Source organism: Macaca fascicularis, chromosome 16 (genome assembly GCF_037993035.2).
Source record: "Macaca fascicularis isolate 582-1 chromosome 16, T2T-MFA8v1.1".
NCBI lineage: Eukaryota > Metazoa > Chordata > Mammalia > Primates > Cercopithecidae > Macaca > Macaca fascicularis.
The window spans coordinates 5117585-5144874 of NC_088390.1; the positions used below are offsets into that span (position 1 = coordinate 5117585).

A 27290-nucleotide genomic window follows, 5' to 3' on the forward strand; every position below is an offset into this window, starting at 1 on the left:
CCGCCCCTCGCTCCCGCCCCAGCTCGCGCTGCCCGGGCGGGCGCCGGCCGCTGGCGCCGCTACTGCTGCCGCCCCCGGGGCGCGAGTCCGCCGCCCGCCGCCCGGGGACCCGGCGAGGGGCGGGGGCAGCTCCGAACCGGCCCCCGATCCTTCCCGCCGCCGCCTCACGCTTCCCGGAAAGCTTGTCCTTCTCCGCCGAGCCACTCCGGGAGCCCCGCCGCGCCGAGGTGAGGGCTGGGCAAGGGGGAGGGAAGGGACGCCCGCGGAGGAATGTGCCAGGTTGGGGGGCGGGGAGCCGGGGTCCGGCGGCGCGATCTAGGCTCGAGAGCCGGGATCATGTGCTGTTTGTTCCGCGGAGGCGCAGAGAGGTGCCAGGCCCGGGCGGCCACCGGCTTAGGGCTAGACAGGAGGACCGGTCCGCATGGCCGCCCAGAGAGGCCGGGCGGGGACATGTGTGAGAACTGCCGGGTGGGCAAGGTGCAGGTGGCCCAAGACTCCCTTTCGGGCCGGGCGGCCCCACCCAGCCGCCCAGTATCCTCCTTGTACCCCACGGCTCCTTCACAGCTGCACCGGCTGACCCCTGTCCCTACCTCTGTTCCCTTACCCTGCTGGCCCCCAGCCATGCCACCCCATTCCCTGTCCCATTAGCTGCAGCAACGGCGTCACCATGGCTTGTCCCCACCAGTGTCCTTCCCTCCCCTGGTCAGGGTCTAGGGGGTCAGGGCTGTTCTTCCTGAGCCAGCTTCTGTGATTCCAGCTACTCCCTTCCTGTCCTGGGACAGACCAGCCCCTCACCCTCCCATGCTCTGCCCAGGAAGGCTGGTGAGGGGGAGGCCCAGTGTGACGGGAGTTTGGGGCCCACTGGGGTCACAGGAGGGGGCTTAGCATCCCTTATTCCTCTTCGTGGTTCTCCTCCCTGTTGTCCGTGGGCGTAGGCTGCTCAGCCTCTCCTCACAGGGTGTGGGCACCCGATCACCCACATTCCTGGGCTCCAGCCTGGCACCTTCCCCAGGGCAGTGGACGCCATAGCACTAGCCCCAGGCTGGGGCTGGCACTGGCCAGCCGGCTTCCTTTTGCTTTTCTTTCTCCCTTTCAGGGAGGCCCCAGGGACCCTCTACCCTCAAACACAGGTATTTCTGGGCACCCCAAGGGTGGAGCCCTGAGGGTTGGTCTGATGGCTACAGGATGACCCCACCCTCCCCTGCCCATTGTCCTGGATCCTGAGGAGGAAGTGCTGGGGGCTGGGCAAGGGGCTTAAAGCCCACACAGCTGGCCCTGTGGATCCCAGTCCTGGGCCCTATCTACTGTCCTTGGACTTTGCCCATCCGCACTACCGGCCTGGTGTGTGGAGGTTGTGGGCCTTAGGTGGAAACTGGATTCTCCCTTGCCGACCCTGTGGGGAATTTCAGGACAGGTTTTGCATTTGCAGTTTCTTCTGATCTCTCTTCTGGGCTCCCAGTTTGTGCTTTGGCCCCGTAGTTCCTGCCTCTTTAACAGCTTGTGTTTGCTGTGCTGTGTCTCTTTCTCCTTTCCTCTCCCATTCTTTCCTTCATAGCATGACCTCAGGCTTGCCTTTTGTCTTATTTCTCTCATTTTCTTGGTGTCTGTGACTCTCTACCCCTCGTCTCTCTCTTCCCGCCACCCTCACGTCTCTGCCCATGTGCCCCTCTCTGAATTGCCCTCTGTCCAGCCTCTTTCTCTCTCTCTCCTCTATCTGAACGTTCAGTACACTTGCGAGTGATGAGGAATAAAAATATCACCGTCCTTGCCCTTGGATTCACATTGCATTCTGCCACTCCAGAGGGGCAGCTGTCCATAACGTTTTGTACTATTCCCCCCTAACCGTGGCCCTCCAACCTGGGAACCCCAGACAGGTCTCTGGAGCCACAGGTGCCTCCTAACAACTCTTCCCCCACAACCAGGGTGTCTCCCAGAGCCCCAGCTGGTGTGGCCAGGTCCCAGTAGTAGGATGGGGCTCCCCCTACGAGGGCCAGTGGCAGCGAGAACTGATACAGCCCCCCTGGTCTGGAGCCAGGACGCCAGGTAACTCTGGGGGAGACCGCCCAGGTTCCTGCAAGGTGGAATATGGCTGGGGAGAGAGGCAGAAATACCTTTGGGAGTCTCTCAAGACAGTGACATTTGGGAGGAAAGCCAGGGGAATAAGAGCTGGGTCCTTGAGAGGCTGGGTGGCTCTGGGGGAGATGTGAAGAGACTGGTTCTGGGAAGAAGCTGGGAGGCAATGTCTGGGTCCCCCCAGTGGCTCTGACCCCACCACTCCTTTCTCTGTCCTCCAGCTGAGGAGGGCAGGAGTGTCTGAAGCCATGGCTGGTGCCTCGGTGAAAGTAGCAGTGAGGGTTCGGCCCTTTAACGCCCGTGAGACCAGCCAGGATGCCAAGTGTGTGGTCAGCATGCAGGGCAACACCACCTGTGAGTGAGTCCCCGGGGCCTGGCTGGGCACAGACAGGGAAGGCCGGGCCCACCGCACAGGCCAGTCCCGCTGGGCCAAACTAAGAGGAGCTCTGTGCCGGGCACAGGGCAGGTGCTAGTCGTGAGGGCGGGGGCTGGGGCAGGCTGGCCTTTCCCGTGTTCCCAGTCTTCTGGGAGGGGGAATGTTGGCCTGGAGCCCTCCATTGCCCAATCCAGGGAGGCAGCTCAGTGGGGGCGGGTCCTAGGAAGCCAAAATTAGCTTTGGTGGCTGGAGGGGGTGGGGAATATTAAAGGGGAGAGATGAGTCAGGGCAGTGGTGAGGAGTGGGATGCTTGGATTCCAGGGGCTGGTGGGGGTATGGGCAGGGGCTGGGAGTACCTGACCTTGACTTTCCTTCCTTTACCCCCTCCTGCTCCTCAGCCATCATCAATCCTAAACAGAGCAAAGATGCCCCCAAAAGCTTCACCTTTGACTACTCCTACTGGTCACACACTTCGGTGGGTTGTTGGGCTGGGGGAAGAGCAGGGCAGTGAGAGACAGTGGATTTAGGTCCTGGGGAGGGGACATGTTGAGAAATAGGACCCCCAGGGGATTATTCAGGCTGATTGGGAGGATGATCCTGGATGGGGGTGGTAGGACCCTTAGGCTGTGATTGAGGCCATGACAAGAAGGCAGAATCCCTTGGGGTAATTAGGACTAGCAGGGGCTGGATAGGATCCTCGGGGTGATTAGGACAATGATGAGGGTGGGAGGGCACATAGGACCTTTGGAGAATCATCAGTTCTGGAAGCAAGACTGTTGGGACAGACACAAAAGATAAAGACATCCAGGGTTCCTTCTGTTTTTCTCTGCCCCCGCTTTGTCCTAGGCGGAGGACCCCCAGTTTGCATCTCAGCAGCAAGTGTATCGGGACATTGGAGAAGAGATGCTGCTCCACGCCTTTGAAGGCTACAACGTGTGCATCTTTGCCTATGGGCAGACCGGGGCTGGGAAATCCTATACCATGATGGGGCGGCAGGAGCCAGGGCAGCAGGGCATCGTGCCCCAGGTACACCTAGGACCTGGTGGGGCAGCCAGGGCAGGAACATCTTTAGCTGCCCCCTGAGGAAGGAAGGACCGGGGTCTGAGGATTGTGGAACAGAGACCTGGCTCTGAGGCCACTGGTGATGGGAGATAGAGGTTGACTCAAGCTGGACAACCCTTTGGGGTGGGAGGGTCTTTGTCCCTATTGGAGGCAACGAGCCTCATTGAGAAGAGCAAGGTTTTGGCATCAGTGAGTCTTGGGTTCGAGCGCCAGTGTTACCACTTATTACTGTTTTACTTAGTTTCATAATAATTTATGAGGATGGTTCTCCTGCAGGCTTGTGTACCATCGCAGAGTGTTAACTGTAGAAACGCCAATTGCGATAACAGAGTTAACCATAATTGTCCCTGGCTGTCCAGCATAGCAACCTGGCACACAGGCTTGGGAGTCAGGACGCCTGGGGTTTGCGCCCTGGCTGGCTGAACGCTAGCCTATGTTCTTGGGCAAGTGGGAACCTCTCTGAGGTTGTTTTCCCATCTGTGAAATGGGAATAACCCCTCCCTCAGGGCTGCGGCAAGGGTTAAATGGGGTCACTTGGGACTGGGCCTGGCCTGTGGCTGGATACTTTAGGTGTGCCCTAAACTAGGAGCTTCTCTGTATTTCCCTGTGTCCCCCTCCAGCTCTGTGAGGACCTCTTCTCTCGTGTTAGTGAGAACCAGAGTGCTCAGCTATCCTACTCTGTGGAGGTAAGCCTGGGTCCTGGTGGCGGGGCTGAGAGCGGTTCAGACTGCTGAGGGCTATTGCTGAAATCAGACAGCCTGGGATCTAATCCTGGCTCTGCTGGTTACAAACTGTGACTTTGGGGCAGTGATTCTGTCCTTCAGCTTCGTATGTTCATCTGGGAGATGCTAATGATCAGATGCACCTCCTGGCTTGTTGGACAGGTCCCTGAGCTAGCATCTGCAGAATGCTTTGCACTGTGTATTAGCTGCAGTCACCTGGATCATGTCCAGTGGAGTCAGATTAAGTTTCGTTGTCATTGTTGTTGCTAGTTTTGTTACTTCTCATTTGCTTTTCCCACTCAGGTGAGCTATATGGAGATCTACTGTGAGCGGGTACGAGACCTCTTGAACCCCAAGAGTCGGGGTTCTCTGCGGGTCCGGGAGCATCCCATCCTGGGCCCCTACGTGCAGGACCTGTCCAAGTTGGCTGTGACCTCCTATGCAGACATTGCTGACCTCATGGACTGTGGAAATAAAGCACGGTGAGGCAGGCTGATGGAGCAGAGGGCAAGGGGGCCAGGGTTGGGAAGGTGAGAGGCAGGATCCAGTGACTGCTTCCTTTGCCCCCAAGGACTGTGGCTGCCACCAACATGAATGAGACCAGCAGCCGATCCCATGCCGTCTTTACCATCGTCTTCACACAGCGCTGCCATGACCAGCTCACTGGGCTGGACTCGGAGAAGGTGAGACTGCTCCCTGGCCCTGCACTGGACACAACCTCCCCTGGCAACAGGGACAGTGACATGGTAGAAGGTCTTGGGCCCTCCTTGCCCATGCTGGGTTGAGTGCCTCCTCAGGCCTTCCATGACCCTGCCCCACCCCGACCCCGTTTTCCCATCAGATCAATCTGTCCCCCTCTACTGTTTGCTTGTCTTTTTTTATTTTTTTTAAGGGTCTTGCTCTGTCGCCCAGGTTGGAGTGCAGTGGTGCTGTGGTGCGATCTCAGCTCACTGCACCCTCCACCTCCCGGGTTTAAGCGATTCTCCTGCCTCAGCCTCCCGAGTACCTGGGATTACAGGCATGTGCCACCAGGCCTGGCTAATTTTTTTGTATTTTTAGTAGAGACAAGGTTTCGCCGTGTTGGCCAGGCTAGTCTTGAACTCCTGACCTCAGGTGATCCACCCGCCTCAACCTCCCAAAGTGCTGGGATTACAGATGTGAGCCACCGCACCCGGCTGTTCTTACGAGACCCAGGACAGGGCTTGGATCCCTTGTGTGTCCCTTGTCCGTGCCTGCGGTGGGCCTGTAGCTATTTGTAATCGAGTGAGTAACCACCGTCTCACTGTTGTCATGTATTCTGTTTCCCCCGGCCTCCTCCCTCGCCTCCTCCTGGCTCTCTCTAGCCCTTGCCAGCTGCCCACATTCCTGCTGGGTGCTTCCCTGATTTGCCTGCCCCATCCCCCACCCGCACCTTATCTCCTGCCTGTTTCCTCTGACCCCAGGTCAGTAAGATCAGTTTGGTGGACCTTGCTGGGAGTGAGCGAGCCGACTCCTCAGGGGCCCGGGGCATGCGCCTGAAGGTGAGGGGCTTCACAGTGTTGTGGGCCGTATGTGGAGGTCTCCAGTCGGAACATGAGACTCTCACTGGGGAGGTAGGAAGGGGAAATGGATCGGATTGGGAGAGCACACTTATCCCCCACATTCCTTATCCTTTTCCAGGAGGGCGCCAACATTAATAAGTCCCTAACTACTCTAGGGAAGGTGATCTCGGCCCTTGCAGATATGGTGAGACCTGGGTGTTGGAAAGAGAAGGGGCTTGGGAAAGGGGGGTGACCCACCCTAACTCCTTCACCTTTTTATTCCCCAGCAATCAAAGAAGCGGAAGTCGGATTTTATCCCCTACAGGGACTCTGTGCTCACCTGGCTGCTCAAGGAAAATTTGGGTGAGGGCCTCTTCCTCTCTGCCTGCTGACCCTGACATATCCCACAAACTCCTTTTATACGTCTGACAAATCCCCTTGCTATGCCGAGAATCCCAGATCCCATTGTCTCACTTCTCCCCTTGACCCTTCAAAGGAAACATCCTTCGAAGATTTCCTGATGCTGAGAACAAGGCCATACCCTCCGCCAAGCCAAGGGCCTCACTGACCTGGCTACTCATGACCCCTCCCTGATCCCCAATCCCTGATCTCACACCCACTGCTGCACTGCTCACTTCATCCCCCTTCCATGGTTCTGTGACTGTCCTGCAGATGTATCTCCCTGACCTCATTCCCTACCACAACCACATGTCATGGTTAGTTCCACCCCACTAGATTCCCCTACCTCAGACCGTGACCCTATAAGACCCACACCTGGGCAGTGGGCCCCAGCCCCGTGACCCGGTCTGACTTTTCTTTTCTTTTTTTTTTTGAGACAGAGTCTCGCTCTGTCACCCAGGCTGGAGTGCAGTGGCCGGATCTCAGCTCACTGCAAGCTCCACCTCCCGGGTTCACGCCATTCTCCTGCCTCAGCCTCCCGAGTAGCTGGGACTACAGGCGCCCGCCACCTCGCCCGGCTAGTTTTTTTTGTATTTTTTAGTAGAGACGGGGGTTTCACCGGGTTAGCTAGGATGGTCTCCATCTCCTGACCTCGTGATCTGCCCGTCTCGGCCTCCCAAAGTGCTGGGATTACAGGCTTGAGCCACCGCGCCCGGCCCCGGTCTGACTTTTCTTAGCCCCTGCTTCAGCTAAAGCTTTTCCCTGCACTCCATTCACAGGTGGGAACTCACGCACAGCAATGATTGCAGCCCTGAGCCCTGCTGACATCAATTACGAGGAGACTCTCAGCACCCTCAGGTGCGGCTTCTGGCTCTGGCAGGGATGGGGCAGCATAGGAAAGTGCCAGGCGTTCAGCGAGCTGCTCAGGACCCTGCTCGTGAGACGAGATGGGGGAGATGCCCGAGCCCTGCCACAATATCTTGAGACCTGGGAGAGAGGGAAGGAGAAACAGCAGAGCAAGGGTCCCATGCACCCAGTCCTCACCGACCCTTCTCTTCTCTCACCCAGGTACGCTGACCGCACCAAGCAAATCCGCTGCAATGCCGTCATCAACGAGGACCCGAATGCCCGGCTGATCAGAGAGCTGCAGGAGGAAGTAGCCCGGCTGCGGGAACTACTGATGGCTCAGGGACTGTCAGCCTCTGCTCTAGAAGGTCGAGTTTCCAGGGAGGGGCAGCTCAGGGATGCCCCTTGGCCCACCCCATCCCTCCCTTGCCTTTGCCCAGTCCTGGAGCCAGGGAGGGACCACGCACTATGAAACCCTCCATGTCCTCAGTGACGTGGACACAGATGTGGAGAGGGGACGTATGTCTTCAGATGTTACAGGGAGGGACTAATACTCTCGGGGAGAGTCAGGATCCAGAGGGACCTGTCAGGCTCCTGGAACTAATGACCGTTATAGGAAAAAATGGCAATCTGGACTTAGAGGTCAAACGGTACATTGTTGAGAAGAGGCTAGGCTACTGTAACTTTCTTGACAGAAGTTCTTGTAAAACGCCAGAGTCCAGGTGGACCATAGCTTAGCAGTTCGCAGTGGACTGCTTTCTGGCATGTCATTCTCAGCCTCGCTGATGGAAACAGTGTCCAAGTCAGAGGATGTGTAATCTGTGTTGACTGGGTCAGGAATGGGCCCTGCATTCAGTATTGAGATCATGGCATTGAAGATGGTTAGGGTGCTGAGGGCACAGTGCAGAGAATATGAGTGTTCTTGGGAAGAGAAGGAGAAGGTAACTAGGATGTTTGCCTTCCAACATTTGAGGGATTGTCTTGCAGAAGAGAAAGCAGTAAGAACTTTTTATCCCAGAGGGCAGAACTAGAAACACCAGCACACATGACGTGGGGCCAGTTTCAGCTCAACACAGCCAAGAATTTCTTTTTAATTAATTAATTTATTTTTTGAGACGGAGTCTTGCTCTGTCGCCAGGCTGGAGTGCAGTGGCTCGATCTTGGCTCACTTCAACCTCCGCCTCCTGGGTTCAAGTGATTCTCCTGCCTCAGCCTCCTGAATACCTGGGATTACAGGCGCCTGCCACCACACCTGGCTAATTTTTGTGTTTTTAGTAGAGATGGGGGTTTTGGCCTGGCATGGTGGCTCATGCCTGTAATCCCAGCATTTGGGGAGGCCAGATCAGGCAGATCACCTGAGGTCAGGAGTTCGTGACCAGCCTGACCAAATGGTGAAACCCCGTCTGTAATGCAATGGTGTGGTCTCAGCTCACTGCAACCTCCGCTTCCTGGGTTTAAGTGATTCTCCTCCCCCAGCCTCCCAAATAGCTGGAATTACAGGCACCCATCACCACACCAGACTAATTTTTGTATTTTAGTAGAGATGGGGCTTCACCATGTTGGCCAGGCTGGTCTCGAACTCCTGACCTCAGGTGATCCATCCACCTCAGCCTCCCAAAGTGCTAGGATTACAAGTGTGAGCCACCACACCTGGCCCCACCTAAAAATTTTCTGATGGTGCAAGTTATGTAATAGTGGAAAGGACTGGCCGCCTTCTTCAGTAACAAGCTCTCCACCCCTGGAGTTCATGCAGAGGGACTGGGTGCCCGTTTGTCATGGCCGTAGTAGGAGGACTCCCTGCCTGGTAGGAGGCTGACCAGCGGTCTTCTGTAGTCCTTACAGAATGGTCTTCTGTGAAGCTCTTGGTCTCCTGGCTGTCTCTCATCAGCTCCTTCTTTCCTTAGCCTCATTCTTTTTCCCATCTCCCTCCCAGGCCTGAAGGCGGAGGAAGGGAATGTCGGAAGCGCCCTGCCAGCTGTGTCATCTCCCCCGGCTCCAGTTTCACCCTCATCACCCACCACACATAATGGGGAGCTGGAGCCGTCATTCTCCCCCAACACAGAGCCCCAGATTGGGCCTGAGGAAGCCATGGAGAGGCTACAGGTGGGAAGCTGGAGCTGGCAAGGGCTGGGGCTCTGGGCGTTCCTGGGAGTTTACTTCTCCAAAGTCAAGCTTGAGAAAGAAGGAATTCTAGGAGTAGCATGGCCCCAGGGTAGATTGTCCCTACCCTGGGTCTGCTTGTCCCAGACCATCCTGAAACCTACCCACCCTTATACTCCCAGGAGACAGAGAAGATAATAGCTGAGCTGAACGAGACGTGGGAGGAGAAGCTACGCAAGACAGAAGCCTTGAGGATGGAGAGGTGTGAGGCCTGACTGCTGGGGTCCTGGGAGGAGTTGGAGGCCGCGAGGGAGATCAGGTCCCACAGGGAAGGAGGTCACAGGCAGTGAAGGTAAGACTGACATTTGCCTCTCCTCTGCCCACAGAGAAGCATTGCTGGCTGAGATGGGGGTGGCCGTCCGGGAGGACGGGGGAACTGTGGGCGTCTTCTCTCCAAAGAAGGTGAGTGAGGAATCGGGCGAGGAGACCTAGAGAGCCTCTGGATGCTTAGAAAAGAGGCAGCAGGTGCAGGGTAGTGAATGCTGTCCCTGATCGCTCCCTTTGAGGTCCCTGGCTTGTCCCTCCATCATTTCTGCCCACACCCTGCCACCTCCTCTCTGTTGTCTAGTCATCCCTGCCTTCTCCCCCCAGCCACTTGACAGTCAGCCTCAGGAGAGGGAGAGGGCCTGGGAAGTCGGAGGTTGGTTGGGATAGAGACTGAGGCACTGTGCATGCTTTTGTATCATTTGAGTTTTGTATTCTGTGCATGCTTAAAAAAATAACTAGAGGAATCTATTTTCAAAAGGATAATTTGGGAGGACTAGACTAAAGGAATAGAGGAGGCATAAGCACTGCGATGTAAGACAGTGGTTGCCAGTGCAGCAAGGGGTTGGTTATAGATAGAGGCACCCATGTGGCTTGGAGCTATGCTGCAACTGGTTTCCTGGAGAAGGTGGTTTGGAAAGTGGAACCTGAAAGATGGACAGGACTTGGGGGGTATGGAGGAGTAGGGCCGACATGAGGCTGAACAGCCTGGGGTACGTGTTGGGGTGAGTGGGACATGCCAGTGCCCAACGCGTGCCTGCCGCCAGGTTTTAGGTGCCTAATAAATCTTTGCTCAAAGGAAGGAAGGAACAGGGCAGGAGAGGTCAGGCTCAGGTGGAGGCAGGAATGATACTCAAAATATTAATAACCATTCGGCAGAGGGACTGACCAGTCAGAAAGGACACTGGCTATAGACAGCCACCCTGCTGTACCGGTGCATACCAATGAAGGGATGGTGCAGAGGCCAGTTTGAGCAAAGCATGAACTTCCAGTTCCACCAGGGAACCAGCCCAGCCCATTGGACCATGGTGTGAAGCAGCAGAGGATCAGGCCCTAAATCAGATACACTGTGCTCTGGGCCTGATAGAGTCACTGGGGGCTGCCTGGAAGAGGTGATGGGTTATCAGAACGAGGCTCTTCTCTGTTTTGTAAAGTCAGGTCCATCTGGGGGACTAAGCAAGCAAGGATCACTGAACCCCTGTTCTGAAAAGAAGAGAGGGGTTTTGCCTTGCCTGGCCCAAGCCACAGTGAGGGAGTAAGAGAGCTGTGGGCAGCAGGCCAGGCTGCTTGTCTGGGGTCTTGTCTGGGGCTGGGTACCCGGGGCTTTGGGGTCCTTCTGAAGGAGCCAGATTCTTCTGGGACGCAGCCACATCTAGGTGGAGAGAGGGGCTACAGACGCTCTCAGCATGGCTTCCAGCCACCTTTGTATACCTGGAGCTGGGCCACTTCCACCATGGTCGCAAGGATGGAGAAAAAGCAGAAAGGAGTGGGAGACTGGTGGGGTGAAGGTTTGTTCCTTGGAGAGCTTGCAGAGATGCCACCTGCCAAAGCCTGGAGACCAAAGAAGGGGGTTCTTGTTTTGTTTTTAATTGTTCTTATAAAAGTAATACACACCAGAGAGAACATTCTAATAGTTATAAAAGGTGTGTACAGTGAAAAGTCTCTCCGTTTACAGCATTTTGTTATAGAAAAGAAAAAAGTAACTCTCCATCCTTCCCACCCTTAAGTTCCCCTCTCAGAGGCAGCCTTCATTGTGAGTTCTTTTTTTTTTTTTTTGAGACGGAGTCTCACACTGTCACCTGGGCTGGAGTGCAACAGCATGATCTTGGCTCACTGCAAGCTCTGCTTCGTGGGTTCATGCGATTCTCCCGCCTCAGCCTCCTGAGTAGCTGGGATTACAGGCGCACACCACCACACCCAGCTAAGTTTTTGTATTTTTATTAGAGATGAGGTTTCACTATGTTGGCCAGAGTGGTCTTGAACTTCTGTCCTCGTGATCCACCCACTTTGGCGTCCCAAAGTCTTGGGATTAGAGGTGTAAGTCACTGTGCCCGGCCCATTATGACTTATTAATATAGTAGTATTTGTCCATTCTCACACTCCTATAAAAAACTACCTAAGGCCGGGTGCGGTGGCTCACACCTGTAATCCCAGCACTTTGGGAGGCCAAGGTAGGTGGATCACCTGAGGTCAGGAGTTCGAGACCAGCCTGACTAACATGGTGAAACCCCATCGCTACTAAAAATACAAAAACATTAGCCAGGCATGGTGGTGGGCGCCTGTAGTCCCAGCTACTAGGGAGGCTGAGACAGGTGAATGGCATGAACCCGGGAGTGGAGGTTGCAGTGAGCAGAGATCGCGCCACTGCACTGCAGCCTGGGTGACAGCGAGATTCCGTCTCAAAAAAAAAAAATGTTCTCCTAGAGAGGCTGTCTAGGGGACGTTATAATACGTGTACGGGCATGTGTTATGTAGAACTATACACATTGCACACATTCACGGCCTCTAATAGTTGTAGTTGCATAGTTTATTTTATTTAATTAATTAATTTATTTATTTATTTATTTTTGAGACAGAGTTACACTCTGTCACCCAGGCTGGAGTGCAGTGGCACAGTCTCGGCTCAGTGCAAACCCAGCCTCCCAGGTTCAAGTGATTCTCATGCCTCAGCCTCCTGAGTAGCCGGGATTATAGGCACCCGCCACCACGCCAGGCTAATTTTTGTATTTTGGTAGAGACGGGGTTTTGCCATGTTGGCCAGGCTATTCTCAAACTCCTGGTCTCAAATGATGTGCCGGCCTTGGCCTCCCAAAGTGCTGGGATTACAGGTGTGAGCTACTGCGCTTGGCCCGTATACCTTATTTTAAAGGTTCCTTTATTTTTTTCCCCGGTGTCAGGGTATTCTGTTGTGTAGATGTAGGATAATGTATTTAACCAGCTTCCCACTGATGGACATTCAGCATGTTTTCCATTCCTTGACACTACAAAAAAGGCTACAATGCATAGTCTTACAAATGTGTTGTCTCAGCCGGGCGCGGTGGCTCAAGCCTGTAATCCCAGTACTTTGGGAGGTCGAGATGGGCGGATCACAAGGTTGGGAGATCGAGACCACCCTGACTAACACGGTGAAACCCCATCTCTACTAAAAATACAAAAAAAAAAAAAAATTAGCCGGGCGTGGTGGCAGGCGCCTGTAGTCCCAGCTACTGGGGAGGCTGAGGCAGGAGAATGGCGTGAACCTGGGAGGCGGAACTTGCAGTGAGCCGAGATCACGCCGCTGTACTCCAGCCTGGGTGACAGAGTGAGACTCCATCTCAAAAAAAAAAAAAAAAAAAAAACTATTCTCATGTTTGAAAGCCATGGGATCTGAAGCCAGAAGAGAGAACTGTTAGACTCATGGGGGAAATGGGTTTGGTGTGGATAGCTCCAACAGGGAATGGTTGGGTCCTACAGGAAAAAACTACAGTTTGTCTTGGAGGGAGTCCCCTCTTGCTAAGACCCCCCTCACTGGGGCTAAGGATTGCTTGAATCAGTGGTATTCAAACCTGGTTCTGAGCTTCCTTCTCAGGGGCTGAGGAGAGGGGCAGGACCAGACCCCGGGGCTCCCACCCCCACCCTGGGCCTGAGCGGCTTCTTGCTTCTCTGCTTGATGTCCTCGGCTTCTAGAGAAGGTTTCATTCTGAACCAAGAGTTATAGGGCTGAAGAAAAAGTTGAAAAGCACTGCCCCAAATCGCATTCCCTCTCCCCAGGGATAGATTGCTTTCCGCTTCTGGAGCCCATCAGTGTTTGTGAGTCCCAGAGCAGGCCTGACACTGCAGTGCAGGGAAGGACATGGGTGTCCCTCAGGAGAAGTGTCACAGGAGTGATCCTTGGAGCACTTGGGCGAAGGGCGGATGCACAGGATACACAGACACCCGTGGGGGACACAGCTTTGGGCTCTTGAGTGTTCAGGTGGCTCCCAGAGAAATAGAGGTTTGACTCCATGCTGTTTCCCTTCTGTACCCTGTGCTTTCTGCCTCCGTGCTTCCGTCCGGGCTGCTTTTTCCTGGAGCGCTCTTCCTTGTGCATGTCCACGCCCTCCTCATCCTCCAAGGCCGGCTCCCGCGTTGCCCTTCCGTTAAGTCCTCCTGGTCCCCTTGAAATCCCACAGTTCTTCACTTTGTTCCTCTTTGCATGTGAGTCCCTCCCAGAACACAGAGGCACTCAACCCCCTGGGAACAAATGAATGAACAAATGAACTTAAGCAAGGGCATGAGACGATCAGAAACTCCCCCATGAGGCATCCGTTTCCCACTTGTAATGGTGTTTCCATGCCAAGCCTCACCTCCCCTAGCTGACTCTGATTTCCTGACTGACTGGACAGCAGTGCCTGGGCTTGACTCATCTCTGTGCCCCGCCTCGTGCTCCACCAGGATGAGGTGGAGAGGCCACAGTCAGTCCTTCTGCAGCAGAGGCAGGGGCCTTGTGTTCTGATGGAAGGCTCAGGAAAACTTCCTGGAGGAAGGTACATTTCAGACACTGGGAGGAACGTGAAGGAAGTGAATGATTTTGGCAGGTGGGGGCAGGGTGGGAGGAGGGCTGTTGTTGGGGACACTGGCGGTCAGGGAGGCCTGCTTTGGAGTGAGTGCTCAGGGGTCCGCTGAGTGGAAGTCCAGAGCCTGGGAGAGAAGCCTGGGAGGGGGGCTTGGACAGGTGGACTAGAGCTGGGACATGGAGGAGGCCCAGGGATGCCAGGGGAAAAAACAGGCTCCAGTCCTGCGGGCCTGGGGTTCCAGCTGGAGAGGTCTCAGCAGAGACGCAAAGACACGGCCATAGCGAGGTGTGGGCAGGAAGCTGGGAGACCTGAGGGGTGGCAGGAAGGCAGGTGGGCCTGGGACAGGGTGGTGCCCAGGGATGGACAGGTGTGTGAGGGGGCAGCAGCTGGCAGGAAGGGAGGCTTCCTCAGGTGTGGCAGCAGTGGCATGAACGGGTACAGAGGCAGCAAGGCCTGTGTGCCACCCAGAGTACTGCCCAGCAAGGGCAGGGCTGCTGTAACAGGAACAAGTCGGGAGAAGGTGCTTTGGGAGAACGGAATGGGCTGGGTTTTCAGCACAGCAGCATGACAGTCACTCAGGATGGATTCGCTGAGGGGCTCAGGCAAGGACAGCCCCAGGCAGGCGCTGCAGGGACGCGGGCTTGAGGTGAAGCAGTCCAGGGAGAGGTAGTCACTGGGGAAGAGTCAGGGAGTCCGCTTCAAGAAACATGTTTGTTCCATTTGCTTTTAAGTTGAAGCGCCACTTTCATTTTTAAATTGTGAAAGTGATTCATGTGTGTAGGAAATTCAAGGTTGATGAAAGGTGGGGAGCACCAGTCTGCTCACTCAGTCTCCCCCAACTCTCCAGAAGCTGCAAGGTACATTTTGAGGAAAGAAATGATGGGACCTGAGACAGGAATATAGGGAAGAAGAAGGGAATGCAGGGGGGTCCGGGACTTCTGGTCAGGGAGCCTGGTGGGTCGAGGTGCTTCCGAAGAGACAGGCCCTGGGGAGGGTTGCTGACCTGGACACAGCTGGATGGGTGGGGCAATTTTTGTAGGCGCCTTGTGTGAGGAGAGGGTGGATCAGGCTGTCCTGAAGGTGGCTGGTGTGAGAGGTGGGAACCAAAGGACCAATATGATCCTCAGGGTGGAAGGATGACGATGGGAGGAGCACAGAGGGCAGGAGAGCTCTCCAGAGTGAGGGGGCGCAGCTGGCAGTGCCAGGCCTGAAGGGGTGTCTCCTCCCATAGCTCCATTTCTTCCTTTCCATAGCAGCCCTGGCTGGCTCCCCCTGACCACATTTCTCTCCCATCTTAGACTCCCCACCTGGTGAACCTGAACGAAGACCCTCTGATGTCTGAGTGTCTGCTCTACCACATCAAGGATGGCGTCACCAGGTAGCGTGTACCCAGCAGCCTGGGGGGCAGCCTCTGCTTTTGGGGTGTGGCTGCAGGGGGTTGGCCACATTGGTGTCTCCCTTCCCTGGTGGTCCCTGGAGATACCTCAGATCTCTAAACAGCTGCCTCCACAGCCCTGCATGCTCTCCCAGCTTCAAGAGAAGTCGCTGAGCCTGCCTACTCAGTGGTTGTCTTGCCTCCACCTGCCAGTCTGGTTAGGGCGAGACATCCTTGTTTACTGGGGCAGGAGAGTTGGGAAACGTAGACCCCGCATTCTTAGCCCCTGATGCCATTGCCTTGGCCTCCCTTGGTAGGGCCTTCCCTGGGGGTGGGAGAAGGGAAACACGGCCTGGTCTGTGCGGTTGAGGGCTGGGCAGCTAAAGGCATGTGGCTCCTTGGGCTGGTATTATGAAGTCCTGGGGGCTCGGTGCCTGCCCTAAAGGGGTGAGGGTGCCCTTCCCCTCCCACCACAGGCATTTGTGGCTGTCCTTGATGAGCATCGTGGGTAGGGAGTGAGCTCTCAGGATCATCAGCCTAAGGATGGGTGGAGGCCTGTGGCTGAGGGTGCCCCTTTCTCCCAGGTTTGCTTTTCCCCTTTGCTGTATAACATGGTGACTAAGAGCATGGCTTCAGAGTCAGGCAGACCTGGGCTCAGATCCCAGCATCACCACTGCCCACCAGAATGACCCTGGGCATACCCGTTCTCCTCCCTGAGCCTCTGCTTCCTCATCTGTGAAATGGGAGTAATTTGCTTGGCTCATTGAGTTGGATAAATTAGTGTTCAGGGCTTGGTTAAAGTCTGGCGTATGCTCACACATGTTGGCCACTGCTTCCCCAGGGTCGGCCAGGTAGATATGGACATCAAGCTGACCGGACAGTTCATTCGGGAGCAACACTGTCTCTTCCGCAGCATCCCCCAGCCAGATGGAGAAGGTAATGGCTGAGGGGATGAGAGAGGCCAGATGGGGAGACACAGAGGCCCCCATGTTCCACCCCAGACACTGAACACAGAGGTCTGGGTCGGGCACCAGGGAGTGCGGCCATATAAAGAGGGGATGCGGTCTTGTCCTCAGAGGGGCTTCGGGCTCATGGGTATGAATGGAGGAAGACCCCAGGCCCGGCCCTCTGCACTCACCCTGAGAGGGCAGACTACTGCATGCTTAGGAACTGGTGAGGGTCCCAAGGTAGAAATGGGACACTGGCCGGGCGCAGTGGCTCATGCCTGTAATCCCAGCACTTTGGGAGGCCGAGGCGGGCGGATCACAAGGTCAGGAGATCGAGACCATCCTGGCTGACATGGTGAAACCCCGTCTCTACTCCGTCTCAAAAAAAAAAGAAGAAAAAAAAAGAAATGGAACACTGGTGAGCCAGAGGGTGGGATTTTGCTGAAGAGAAGATGCTGCCCTTCTTGATCTTGTTAATGAAAACTAGCACCCTGATCCTTTTTAAATAAAAACCTGTATTTGAATATCGGAACTTATCCCTGTGGAAAACCTGCTTTTATCCAGCTATGATTGCCGAAGTTTCTTTTTCTTTTTGTTTTTGTTTTTTTGAGACAGAGTTTTTGCTCTTGTCGTGCAGGCTGGAGTGCAATGGCGCTATCTGGGCTCACTGCAGCCTCCACCTCCCGAGTTCAAGCGATTCTCCTGCCTCAGCCTCCTGAGTAGCTGGGATTATAAGCATGCACCACCATGCCTGGTTAATTTTGTGTTTTTTTTTTTTTTTTTTTTTTTTTTTGAGACGGAGTCTTGCTTTGTCACCCAGGCTGGAGTGCAGTGGCCGGATCTCAGCTCACTGCAAGCTCCGCCTCCCGGGTTTACGCCATTCTCCTGCCTCAGCCTCCCGAGTACCTGGGACTACAGGCGTCCGCCACCTCGCCCGGCTAGTTTTTTGTATTTTTTAGTAGAGACGGGGTTTCACCATGTTAACCAGGATGGTCTCGATCTTCTGACCTCGTGATCCGCCCGTCTCGGCCTCCCAAAGTGCTGGGATTACAGGCTTGAGCCACCGCGCCCGGCCAATTTTGTGTTTTTAGTAGAGACGGGGTTTCTCCATGTTGGTCAGGCTGGTCTCGAACTCCTGACCTCAGGTAATCTGCCTGCCTTGGCCTCCCAAAGTGCTGGGATTACAGGCGTGAGCCACTGCGCCCGGCCTTTTTTTTTTTTGAGACGGAGTCTCGCTGTCTCCCCAAGATTGGAGTGCAGTGGCGTGATCTTGGCTCACTGCAGCCCCCACCTCCCGGATTCAAGTGGTTCTCTTGCCTCAACCCCCTGAGTAGCTGGGATTACAGGCACGTGCCACCACACCAGGCTAATTTTTGTATTTTCGGTAGAGACGGGGTTTCACCATGTTGGTCAGGCTGGTCTCAAACTCCTGACCTCAGGTGATCCGCCTGCCTCGACCTCCCAAAGCGCTGGGATTACAGGCATGAGCCACTGCACCTGCTGAGGTGTATTTTTGAGGTCGCCAGTTTGTTTTAGTTCTGACACTTTAAAAAAAAATAGAATGATTTGGGTTCACATAAACTCAAGCAAAGTCTCTGTGAAAATGAATTGGGCAGGGAGGCAGGACATGGTACACATGTGCCGTCTGTCAGCTTGGACCTGGTGTGTGCATTGTGCCTCAGAGACTAGGAGTGCTTGGCCTAACACCTTCCAGGGAACAAGGGACCTGGGGCCTGTATGGTTAGCTTTTTTTTTTTCTTTTTTTTTTGAGACAGAGTCTTGCTCTATTACCCAGGCTGGAGTGCAGTGGTGCAATCTTGACTCACTGCTGCAACCTCCACCTCCCGGGTTCAAGCAATTCTCCTGCCTCAGCCTCCTGAGTAGCTGGGATTACAGGTGTGTGCCACCACACCTGGCTAATTTTGTGTTTTTAGTAGAGACAGGGTTTCTCCATGTTGGTCAGGCTGATCTCGAACTCCTGACCTCAGGTGATCTGCCTGCCTTGACCTCCCAAAGTGCTGGGATTACAGGTGTGAGCCATCGCACCCAGCCCTAATTTTATATATATATATATTTTTTTTTTTTTTTTTTTAATTTTTTTTTATTTTTTATTTTTTTTTTTGAGTCGAAGTCTTGCTCTGTCACCCAGGCTGGAGTGCAGTGGCGTGATCTTGGCTCACTGCAAGCTCCACCTCCTAGGTTCACACCATTCTCCTGCCTCAGCTTCTCGAGTAGCTGGGACTACAGGCACCCGCCACCACGCCTGGCTAATTTTTTGTATTTTTAGTAGAGACGGGGTTTCACCGTATTAGCCAGGATGGTCTCGATCTCCCGACCTCATGATCCGCCCGCCTCAGCCTCCCAAAGTGCTGGGATTACAGGCATGAGCCACTGCGCCTGGCTAATTTTTTTTTTTTTTTTTTTTGAGACGGAGTCTCGCTCTGTCGCCCAGGCTGGAGTGCAGTGGCGCGATCTCGGCTCACTGCAAGCTCCGCCTCCCGGGTTCACGCCATTCTCCTGCCTCAGCCTCCCGAGTAGCTGGGACTACAGGCGCCCACAACCACGCCCGGCTAATTTTTTTTTTTGTATTTTTAGTAGAGACGGGGTTTCACCGTGGTCTCGATCTCCTGACCTTGTGATCCGCCCGCCTCGGCCTCCCAAAGTGCTGGGATTACAGGCGTGAGCCACCGCGCCCGGCCTCGCCTGGCTAATTTTTATATTTTTAGTAGAGACGGGGTTTCACCATGTTGGTCAGGCTAGTCTTGAACTCCTGACCTTGTGATCCTCCCGCCTCAATCTCCCAAAGTGCTGGGATTACAGGCGTGAGCCACCGCGCCCGGCCTGGGCCTCGGTTCTTAACAGCAGATTTAAGTCCTGGCCAGAGACAGGCAGGAGGACGGGGGCAGCACAGACAGGTACAGATGTAGAAGAATGGTTTTTACTAACCATCTACTCTGTGCATCTACATTGTCTCACACAGCTCACAGGTGAGAGAACTGAGGCTCTCGGGGGTTAGGTGATTTACAAAATAGCACACAAAATGGCAGAACTGGATTCAGACACAGGATGGAAGGCACCAGGGGCTGTGCTGGGAACTCTGCCCTGGACTGTCAGATTATCATGGGTTCAGGGTAAGGCTGCCTGGGCCAAGCTGGAGCAGTCTTCTCACCCAGCCCCACTTACCCTGCATAACACCTATACCCTCCTTTTTTATTTTCATTTTCGTTTTTATTTTTTGAGACAGGGTCTTTCCCTGTTGCCCAGGCTAGAGTGCAGTGGCACGATCATGGTTCATTGCAGCCTCAACCTCCCAGGTTAAAGCGATCCTCCCACTTCAGCCTCCTGAGTAGCTGGAACTACAGACCTGCACCACCACACCTGGCTAATTTTCGTACTTTTTGTACAGACAGGGTTTTAATGTGTTACCCAGGCTGGTCTCAAGGTCCTAAGCCCAAGCAGTCAACCTGCCTCAGCCTCCCAAAGTGCTGGGATTACAGGCATGAGCAACTGTGCCCAACCCAACTCCCTTCTTTAGAGAGGACTTTAGATTATCTGCTTTTAAAAATATTAATAGAATTAAATGCCTTTTTTCCCCTCTTTTTTTCGTTTTAATAAATGGCATCTGGCCGGGTGCGGTGGCTCCCACCTGTAATCCCAGCACTTTGGGAGGCTGAGGCGGGTGGATCACCTGAGGTCGGGAGTTAGAGACCAGCCTGGGCAACATGGAGAAACCCCATCTCTACTAAAAATACTAAATTAGCTGGGTGTGGTGGCACATGCCTGTAATCCCAGCTACTCAGGAGGCTGAGGCAGGAGAATTGCTTAAACCCAGGAGGCAGAGGTTGCAGTGAGCCAAGATTGCACCATTGCAGTCCAGCCTGGGCAACAAGAGCGAAACTCCATCTCAAAAAAAAAAAAAAAACCATCACGATTAAATGACTTTAGATTATCTTGTTTATTGTCTGTCTTTCCAGCCGGAAGTAAGGTCTATGAGAGCAGGGATTTTTTGTTTTATATCACCACTGTATTTCTAAGACCTAATAAAATAGCGTTTGGAAGATAGTAGGAGTGTGGTATATTTGGATTTAAATCAATAAATGAATTTTGGGGCATGATGAGAAATGAAGAAAAGATGGGGATAGATGGCACCCCCTCTAGGCACCCACATCCCGTCCTGCTGTCCACTTCTGCTGCTGCCGTTTCCCTGAGCCACCGTGATGCCCTTGGCTGCCTCTCTCCCCATCGTCTTCTGAGTCTCTCTTTGCATTGGCTCATTTCCTGTCCTCTGCCCCTAAGCTGAGTCCTCTGCTCTCCTTGTTCTCCCAGCAGCATCCATTGTCCCCATCCCTGCCTGATGTTATAGTTCATCCCAGTTTCTGTGTTTCTCTATTACTTCTAGTATAAGTATTATAATAATAAAACATGATTGCATGTTATTTTATAGTTTACTTATTTGGGCCTTCTAACAACTCTTCATTCAGACTTCATTATCCCATCTAATAGAATATCGCAGAAGTTAAATTGACTTGTTCAGCATCCCTGGCTAAGGAGCTGCAGAGCCTGGGCCTTTGGGAAACCAGGGTTCCTCTGTGGCAATGGCCACTGCTCCTTGAGGGCAGGGAGTTGCCTCATGCATCTTTGTGTCCCCAGAAACTGGCAGGCTCAGTGATTTGTACTGAGGAGCAGCTTGATGGATGTTTGGGTTGGGTTGACTTTCTCTTGTCATGTATCAGCTGTGTCTTGAGAAGGTGAGTCAGGCAGCAGTTTGCAAGATGCATGAGGCAGAGAGGTGGGCTACAAGCCTGCTGGAGAAACCCAGGCCCCACCAGGGATAATGTCAGTGGGAAAGGTAGGAATGGACATCTGGAAGGCAGAAATGACAGGGCCTCTGAGCAGTTAAACATGAGGAATGAATCCTTTTGACAATTACTGGTTTTCTAAGCTGCTGCTGGGGAGGATAGAGGTGGGTGAGTCAGGAGCCACTGCAGAGGCTTCTGGGAATTGTAGTTGGGGCTCTAACCCTCCTTCTGCTCTTCCTTTCCCGTGCTGCCTGCCACCAGAGGGGCCATGGCACCCCCCACAGGTACTGGGGGTGGGACTGGTGGTGCATGTGTGGTTTTTCGGGGTAAGGCAAGGTGGGAATCTGTGACCATGACCCACCTTCCTCCAGGGTCTGATCTTTCCCCTTCCTCTGCCCTTCCGTTCAGTGGTGGTCACTCTGGAGCCTTGTGAAGGAGCTGAGACATATGTGAATGGGAAGCTTGTGACGGAGCCGCTGGTGCTGAAGTCAGGTAGAAGATGTGTCACAGAGTGTGGGTTCTGGGGCCTGGCTATATGGAGGAAGTCTCAAGGGAGGGCCTTCTGGGTGCATCCTAGAGGCGGACCCTGAAATACATCAGAAATAGCACGGGGATATAAAGAAGGAACTGGGAAGCGAAGGTCAAGGAGTCAGGTCTTGGTTTCTCCTGCTGTCCCAGGGAACAGGAAGAGGATACCAAGCTCTCGCAATTCCCTTTGGCCGACAGGAATGGGGTTGGTCCCTGGGTGTCAGCCAGGGGAGCATAGGCTCCAGCTGCCCTCAGACTTGGGGTGATGGAAGAGAGGGTGTCACAGCCCCTGTGCTAGATCCTCTCTGTCTTGGGTGTAGGGATGGGTTTGGTGCTGTTGGGGAGCGAGTTTACTTTTCCCTCCTCCCATCTCTAGGGAATAGGATTGTGATGGGCAAGAACCACGTCTTCCGCTTCAACCACCCGGAGCAGGCGAGGCTGGAACGGGAACGAGGGGTCCCCCCACCCCCAGGACCGCCCTCTGAGCCAGTCGACTGGAACTTTGCCCAGAAGGAACTGCTGGAGCAGCAAGGCATCGACATCAAGCTGGAAATGGAGAAGAGGTGCGAGGGGGATGCCCACGTGCCCCACGGCCCTCTAGGCCGTCCCTCCCAGGCCTCTGGGCCCGTGTCCTCCTCTTGTCAGGTACCTCACCAAGGTTGCTCTTCCTTCCCTCCCCGCCCAATCCCAGGCTGCAGGATCTGGAGAATCAGTACCGGAAAGAAAAGGAAGAAGCCGATCTTCTGCTGGAGCAGCAGCGACTGGTGAGGGGCAGCAGGAGCTGGAGATGGGCTGACGGCGGATGAGCAGCAAGCCTGAGTCCGAGTGCAGTGCTCACCCCTGAGCCAGAGTAGGAAGGAAGTGGGCATGGGGCTAAGGGGAAGGGTCCGAGAGGAAAAAGCCAGGAGAGAGATGTGACTACAGGAGGAATCCATTGTGAGGAAGGAAGTAAGATTCCTCCAGTTGACCAGGGCTTCCCATACTCCAGTTGATCGTGCCACGTTTATGATTTTCACCGTATCCAAGTACTACCTGTGTTGCTATTAAGATTGTTCTTTTTTTTTTTTTTGAGACAGAGTCTCCTTCTGTCACCCAGGCTGGAATGCAGTGGGACAGTCTCAGCTCACTGTAGCCTCTGCCTCCCGGGTTCAAGCGATTCTCCTGCCTCAGCCTCCCCAGTAGCTGGGATTACAGGAGCCCGCTACCACGCCCGGCTAATTTTTCTATTTTTAGTAGAGACAGAGTTTCACCATGTTGGCCAGGCTGGTCTTGAACTCCTGACCTCGTGATCTGCCCGCCTTGGCCTTCCAAAGTGCTGGGATTACAGATGTGAGCCACTGCGCCCGGCTGTGGACTTTCTGTTTTGTTTTTGAGACAGGATCTTGCTCTGTCACCCTGGCTGGAGTGCAGTGACCTGATCATAGCTCACTGCAGCCTCGAACTCCTTGGGTTCAAGCAATCCTCCCAACTCAACCTCCTGAGTAGCTGGGATTACAGGTGTGCACTTCCATGCCTGGCTACATTTTTTTTTTTTTTTTTTTTGTAGAGATGGTGGTCTCACTACATTGCCCGGGCTGGTCTTCAGCTCCTGGGCTCAAGCGATCCTCCTGCCTTGGCCTTCCAACATGCTGGGATTGCAGGCACGCGCCACCACCCCTCAATGGTCTTTTAAGTCTTGCACAAAGTTCCACACTTGATTAGCTACAGCTAATACTTATGGTAACTTTCTCTGTGCCAGCCATGGTTCTAAGTACTCCAAATGGATCTGGGAGGTAGATACCGTCATTATCTCTGTTGTCTAGAGGAGCAGAAGTTAAGCAGTCTGCCCAAGGGTGTGCTGTCGGGATGGAGCAGGACTTGAACCCAGGCTCCCTGATGGGTGCGTTTCCAGTGTCACTTAGTGACACATGGGCTCTGGATGTCCTTAGCCCTCTCTTCCTCTTTCTCTCTCTGGCCCCAGTATGCGGACTCAGACAGCGGGGATGACTCTGACAAGCGCTCCTGTGAAGAGAGCTGGCGACTCATCTCCTCCTTGCGAGAGCAGCTGCCGCCCACCACGGTCCAGACCATTGTCAAACGCTGTGGCCTGCCCAGCAGTGGCAAGCGCAGGGCCCCTCGCAGAGTTTATCAGATCCCCCAGCGACGGAGGCTGCAGGGCAAAGACCCCCGCTGGGCCACCATGGCTGACCTGAAGATGCAGGCCGTGAAGGAGATCTGCTACGAGGTGGCCCTGGCTGACTTCCGCCACGGGCGGGCTGAGATTGAGGCCCTGGCCGCCCTCAAGATGCGGGAGCTGTGTCGCACCTATGGCAAGCCGGAGGGCCCCGGAGATGCCTGGAGGGCCGTGGCCCGGGATGTCTGGGACACTGTGGGCGAGGAGGAAGGAGGTGGAGCTGGCAGTGGTGGTGGCAGTGAGGAGGGAGCCCGAGGGGCAGAGGTGGAGGACCTCCGGGCCCACATCGACAAGCTGACGGGGATTCTGCAGGAGGTGAAGCTGCAGAACAGCAGCAAGGACCGGGAGCTGCAGGCCCTGCGGGACCGCATGCTCCGCATGGAGAGGGTCATCCCCCTGGCCCAGGTAGGTCTGGCCTTCTCCCGCCCTTCTCCCTCAGCTCTTCCCTTTAGGAATCTGAACCTTCCATCTCAGAGCCTAACCTTCCCCGAGTCTGGAAAAAAATTCACTGAAGTATAGCACAGTTTTTTTCCAATATCGTTTATGAACCACATGCCTCACTGTCACCAGACTGCTAATTAAAAATGCAGATTTCTGGGTTCTACCCCAGACCTACTGAATCACATCTTTGGGGACAAATCTGCATTTGTAATAAGCTCTGGGTGTTTCTGAAGTACAGCAAAGTTTAAGACCCACTGATATAAAGTGTGCAGGGTTTTTTTGTTTTGTTTTGTTTTTCTGAGGCAGAGTCTCGCTCTGTTGCCAGGCTGGAGTGCAGTAGCGCATCTCAGATCACTGCAACCTCCGCCTCCCAGGTTCAAGCAATTCTCCTGCCTCAGCCTCCTGAGTAGCTGGGACTACAAGTGTGCACCACCATGCCCGGCTAATTTTTTTTTTTTTTTTTTTTTAGTATTTTAGTAAAGACAGGGTTTCACCATGTTGGCCAGGATGGTCTTGATCTCTTGATCTTGTGATCTGCCTGCCTCAGCCTCCCAAAGTGCTGGGATTACAGGCATGAGCCACCGCGCCCAGCCCTAAACCCCTATTTTTCGAGCTTCCTTATCTCAAGGCTTTTCTCCAGACCCTTTGACCTCCAGGCACTCCAGGTCCCTCTTGAATCCACATGTCCTGAGGATTCAGCTCTCCTCACATCCCTTCTCCTTTTCTCTCACTCCTCCCTCCCAGGATCATGAGGATGAGAATGAAGAAGGTGGTGAGGTCCCCTGGGCCCCGCCTGAAGGATCAGAGGCAGCAGAGGAGGCAGCCCCCAGTGACCGCATGCCATCAGCCCGGCCCCCGTCGCCACCACTGTCAAGCTGGGAGCGGGTGTCACGGCTCATGGAGGAGGACCCTGCCTTCCGTCGTGGTCGTCTTCGCTGGCTTAAGCAGGAGCAGCTACGGCTGCAGGGACTGCAGGGCTCTGGGGGCCGGGGCGGGGGGCTGCGCAGGCCCCCAGCCCGCTTTGTGCCCCCTCACGACTGCAAGCTACGCTTCCCCTTCAAGAGCAACCCCCAGCACCGGGAGTCTTGGCCAGGGATGGGGAGCGGGGAGGCTCCAGCTCCACCCCAACCCCCTGAGGAGGTCACTCCCCCTCCAGCCACCCCTGCCCGCAGGCCTCCGAGTCCCCGAAGGTCCCACCATCCCCGCAGGAACTCCCTGGATGGAGGGGGCCGATCCCGGGGAGCGGGTTCTGCACAGCCTGAACCCCAGCACTTCCAGCCCAAAAAGCACAACTCTCATCCCCAGGCGCCCCAACCCTACCCAGCCCAGCGGCCCCCAGGGCCCCGCTACCCCCCATACACTACTCCCCCACGAATGAGACGGCAGCGCTCTGCCCCTGACCTCAAGGAGAGTGGGGCGGCTGTGTGAGTCCCACATCCTGGGCAGAGGGCCTGGTGGGGCCCCTTGTTAGGAGAAGGGAAGACGCCCGAGACGCTGCTTCCCCGGAAGCTGGGGCAGGGAGGCCCAGGAGATGAGAGAGAAGGTCCGAGTAGGTGATAGAAGACGCAGGGGAGGCCGAGCTGGAGGCTGAGGAAAGGAAGAGGGCACGGAGTTGCCAGGAGCAAACCAAAGTGAAGCGAGAGAGGAAGCTGCCTCGGGGCCACCCCTCGCAAGGGGGTGGGTCCCACAAACGCTGCTATGGGTGGGGTGGGGGGCTGGGGGGCTGCGTAGCCAGTGTTTGACTTTCTTTTTAAGTAGGGGAAAGGGGGAGAGGACAGAGTGAGGCAAGTTCTCCCCAGCCCCTGTCCGTCTGTCTGTCTGTGGTGGTTTCTGTTTCTAGGGAGACATGGTAGGATCATAAGTCATTCCCCTCCTCTTCCAGGCCTCCTGCTGTATTTGGGGGACCTGACTGGTGTGGCTGGAGTCCCATGAGGATGTGGCCCCTTTAATAAAGGATAGTGAACAGGGAGCTTGTGGCCTGTTTGTTTTGGGTTTTCGTGGAGGTGTAGGTTATATAAGGAAACGGCACAGGTCTTAAGCATACTTACCAGTGAAGTTTTACATGTGTGCTCTGTGCAGGCACCACCCGGATCTGGACATAAGAATGTTTCCATCTTGTTGTCCTGAACTGCAGCCTCCTGTCTCTTCCTTCAGGGTGCGCAGCCCGGTCTTTTCCGCCTGCTGCTTTTTTGGTGGGGGAGGGGTGGAGATAGGGTCTTGCTTTGTCGCCCAGGCTGGAGGTGCAGTCTTGGCTCACTGCAGCCTCCGCCTCCCGAGTAGCTGGGATTACAGGCATGTGCCACCACACCCGGCTCATTATTGTATTTTCAGTAGTGACGAGGTTTCACCATGTTGGCCAGGCTGGTGTCGAACTCCTGACCTCAAGTGATCCGCCCACTTCGGCCTCCCAAAGTGCTGGGGATTACAGGTGTGAGCCACCGCACCTGGCCTCCCCTGCTTTCATTTTTGCTTATCCAGTGTCTCCATCTGTGCCAGCCACACCACTGTCTGCTATGGACAAAGCACAGAAGGGGGGATGCGAGGGGAGGTAGAGGGACTGCCAGCCTGTCAGTGCCTAACTGGCTGTTGCGGACAGATACAGAAGGATCTGTGGGGCACAGAGGAGTTTCTGCTTTATTAAGTCACCTCACTTGTTTGAAAGGTCTCCCAAGTAGCTAGTTTCTCCTGATAGCGAATGGGTTGGGCAAGCGCTTTCCTGATAGTTTTCATCCTGGTTGTGTCACCTGCCTTCGGGCGGGGGTACGTCATTGTTCCCAGACTGTTGCCTGCTTGTTTTAATGTTCTGGATCGAGGCAGCGAGCCCTTGACTGTGCCACATTGCCAGGATTTTGCAGGTTAGATTATACTCCAGCACTGCCGTAGGCTTGCCAGACTCGAGTCCCCACATTTTCATCCTGTTCTCAGGAAAACACTTTGACCCACTTGAAGCTCTGAGCTGCTACTGCACAGCTTTCTGAGGCCAGTCTCCAGTTGCAAGCAGCCAAAACCATGGATATGCCAACTGCAGCCAAACCACGGCTCTGGGCGAAGGAAGGATTAGGTTTACTCT

At 54.7% G+C, this 27290-nt stretch overlaps 1 protein-coding gene across 3 annotated transcripts; it reads left to right on the plus strand.

Moving 5' to 3' along the window:
- Nucleotides 1-27: 27 nt before the first annotated feature.
- KIF1C (kinesin family member 1C) lies at nt 28-26189 on the plus strand. Of its 3 annotated transcripts, none has more exons than XR_012425163.1 (24): nt 28-227; nt 1923-2043; nt 2295-2427; nt 2848-2924; nt 3296-3475; nt 4132-4197; nt 4537-4715; nt 4805-4916; nt 5676-5753; nt 5893-5958; nt 6041-6116; nt 6932-7010; nt 7221-7366; nt 8932-9101; nt 9281-9360; nt 9485-9560; nt 15256-15335; nt 16174-16268; nt 21340-21362; nt 21487-21570; nt 21983-22169; nt 22298-22370; nt 23567-24184; nt 24965-26189. XR_012425163.1 is itself a non-coding variant. In XM_015437514.3 (24 exons), the coding sequence occupies exons 4-24, from the start codon at nt 2322-2324 to the stop codon at nt 25646-25648; spliced, it is 3312 nt and encodes a 1103-aa protein (XP_015293000.3). In that variant the 5' UTR covers nt 28-227; nt 1097-1130; nt 1923-2043; nt 2295-2321; the 3' UTR covers nt 25649-26189. The 3 variants fall into 3 exon arrangements, 2 of the variants coding, with proteins under 2 accessions (XP_015293000.3, XP_005582690.3); XM_015437514.3 differs by lacking the exon at nt 21340-21362 and adding an exon at nt 1097-1130; XM_005582633.4 differs by lacking the exon at nt 21340-21362.
- Nucleotides 26190-27290: the final 1101 nt, after the last annotated feature.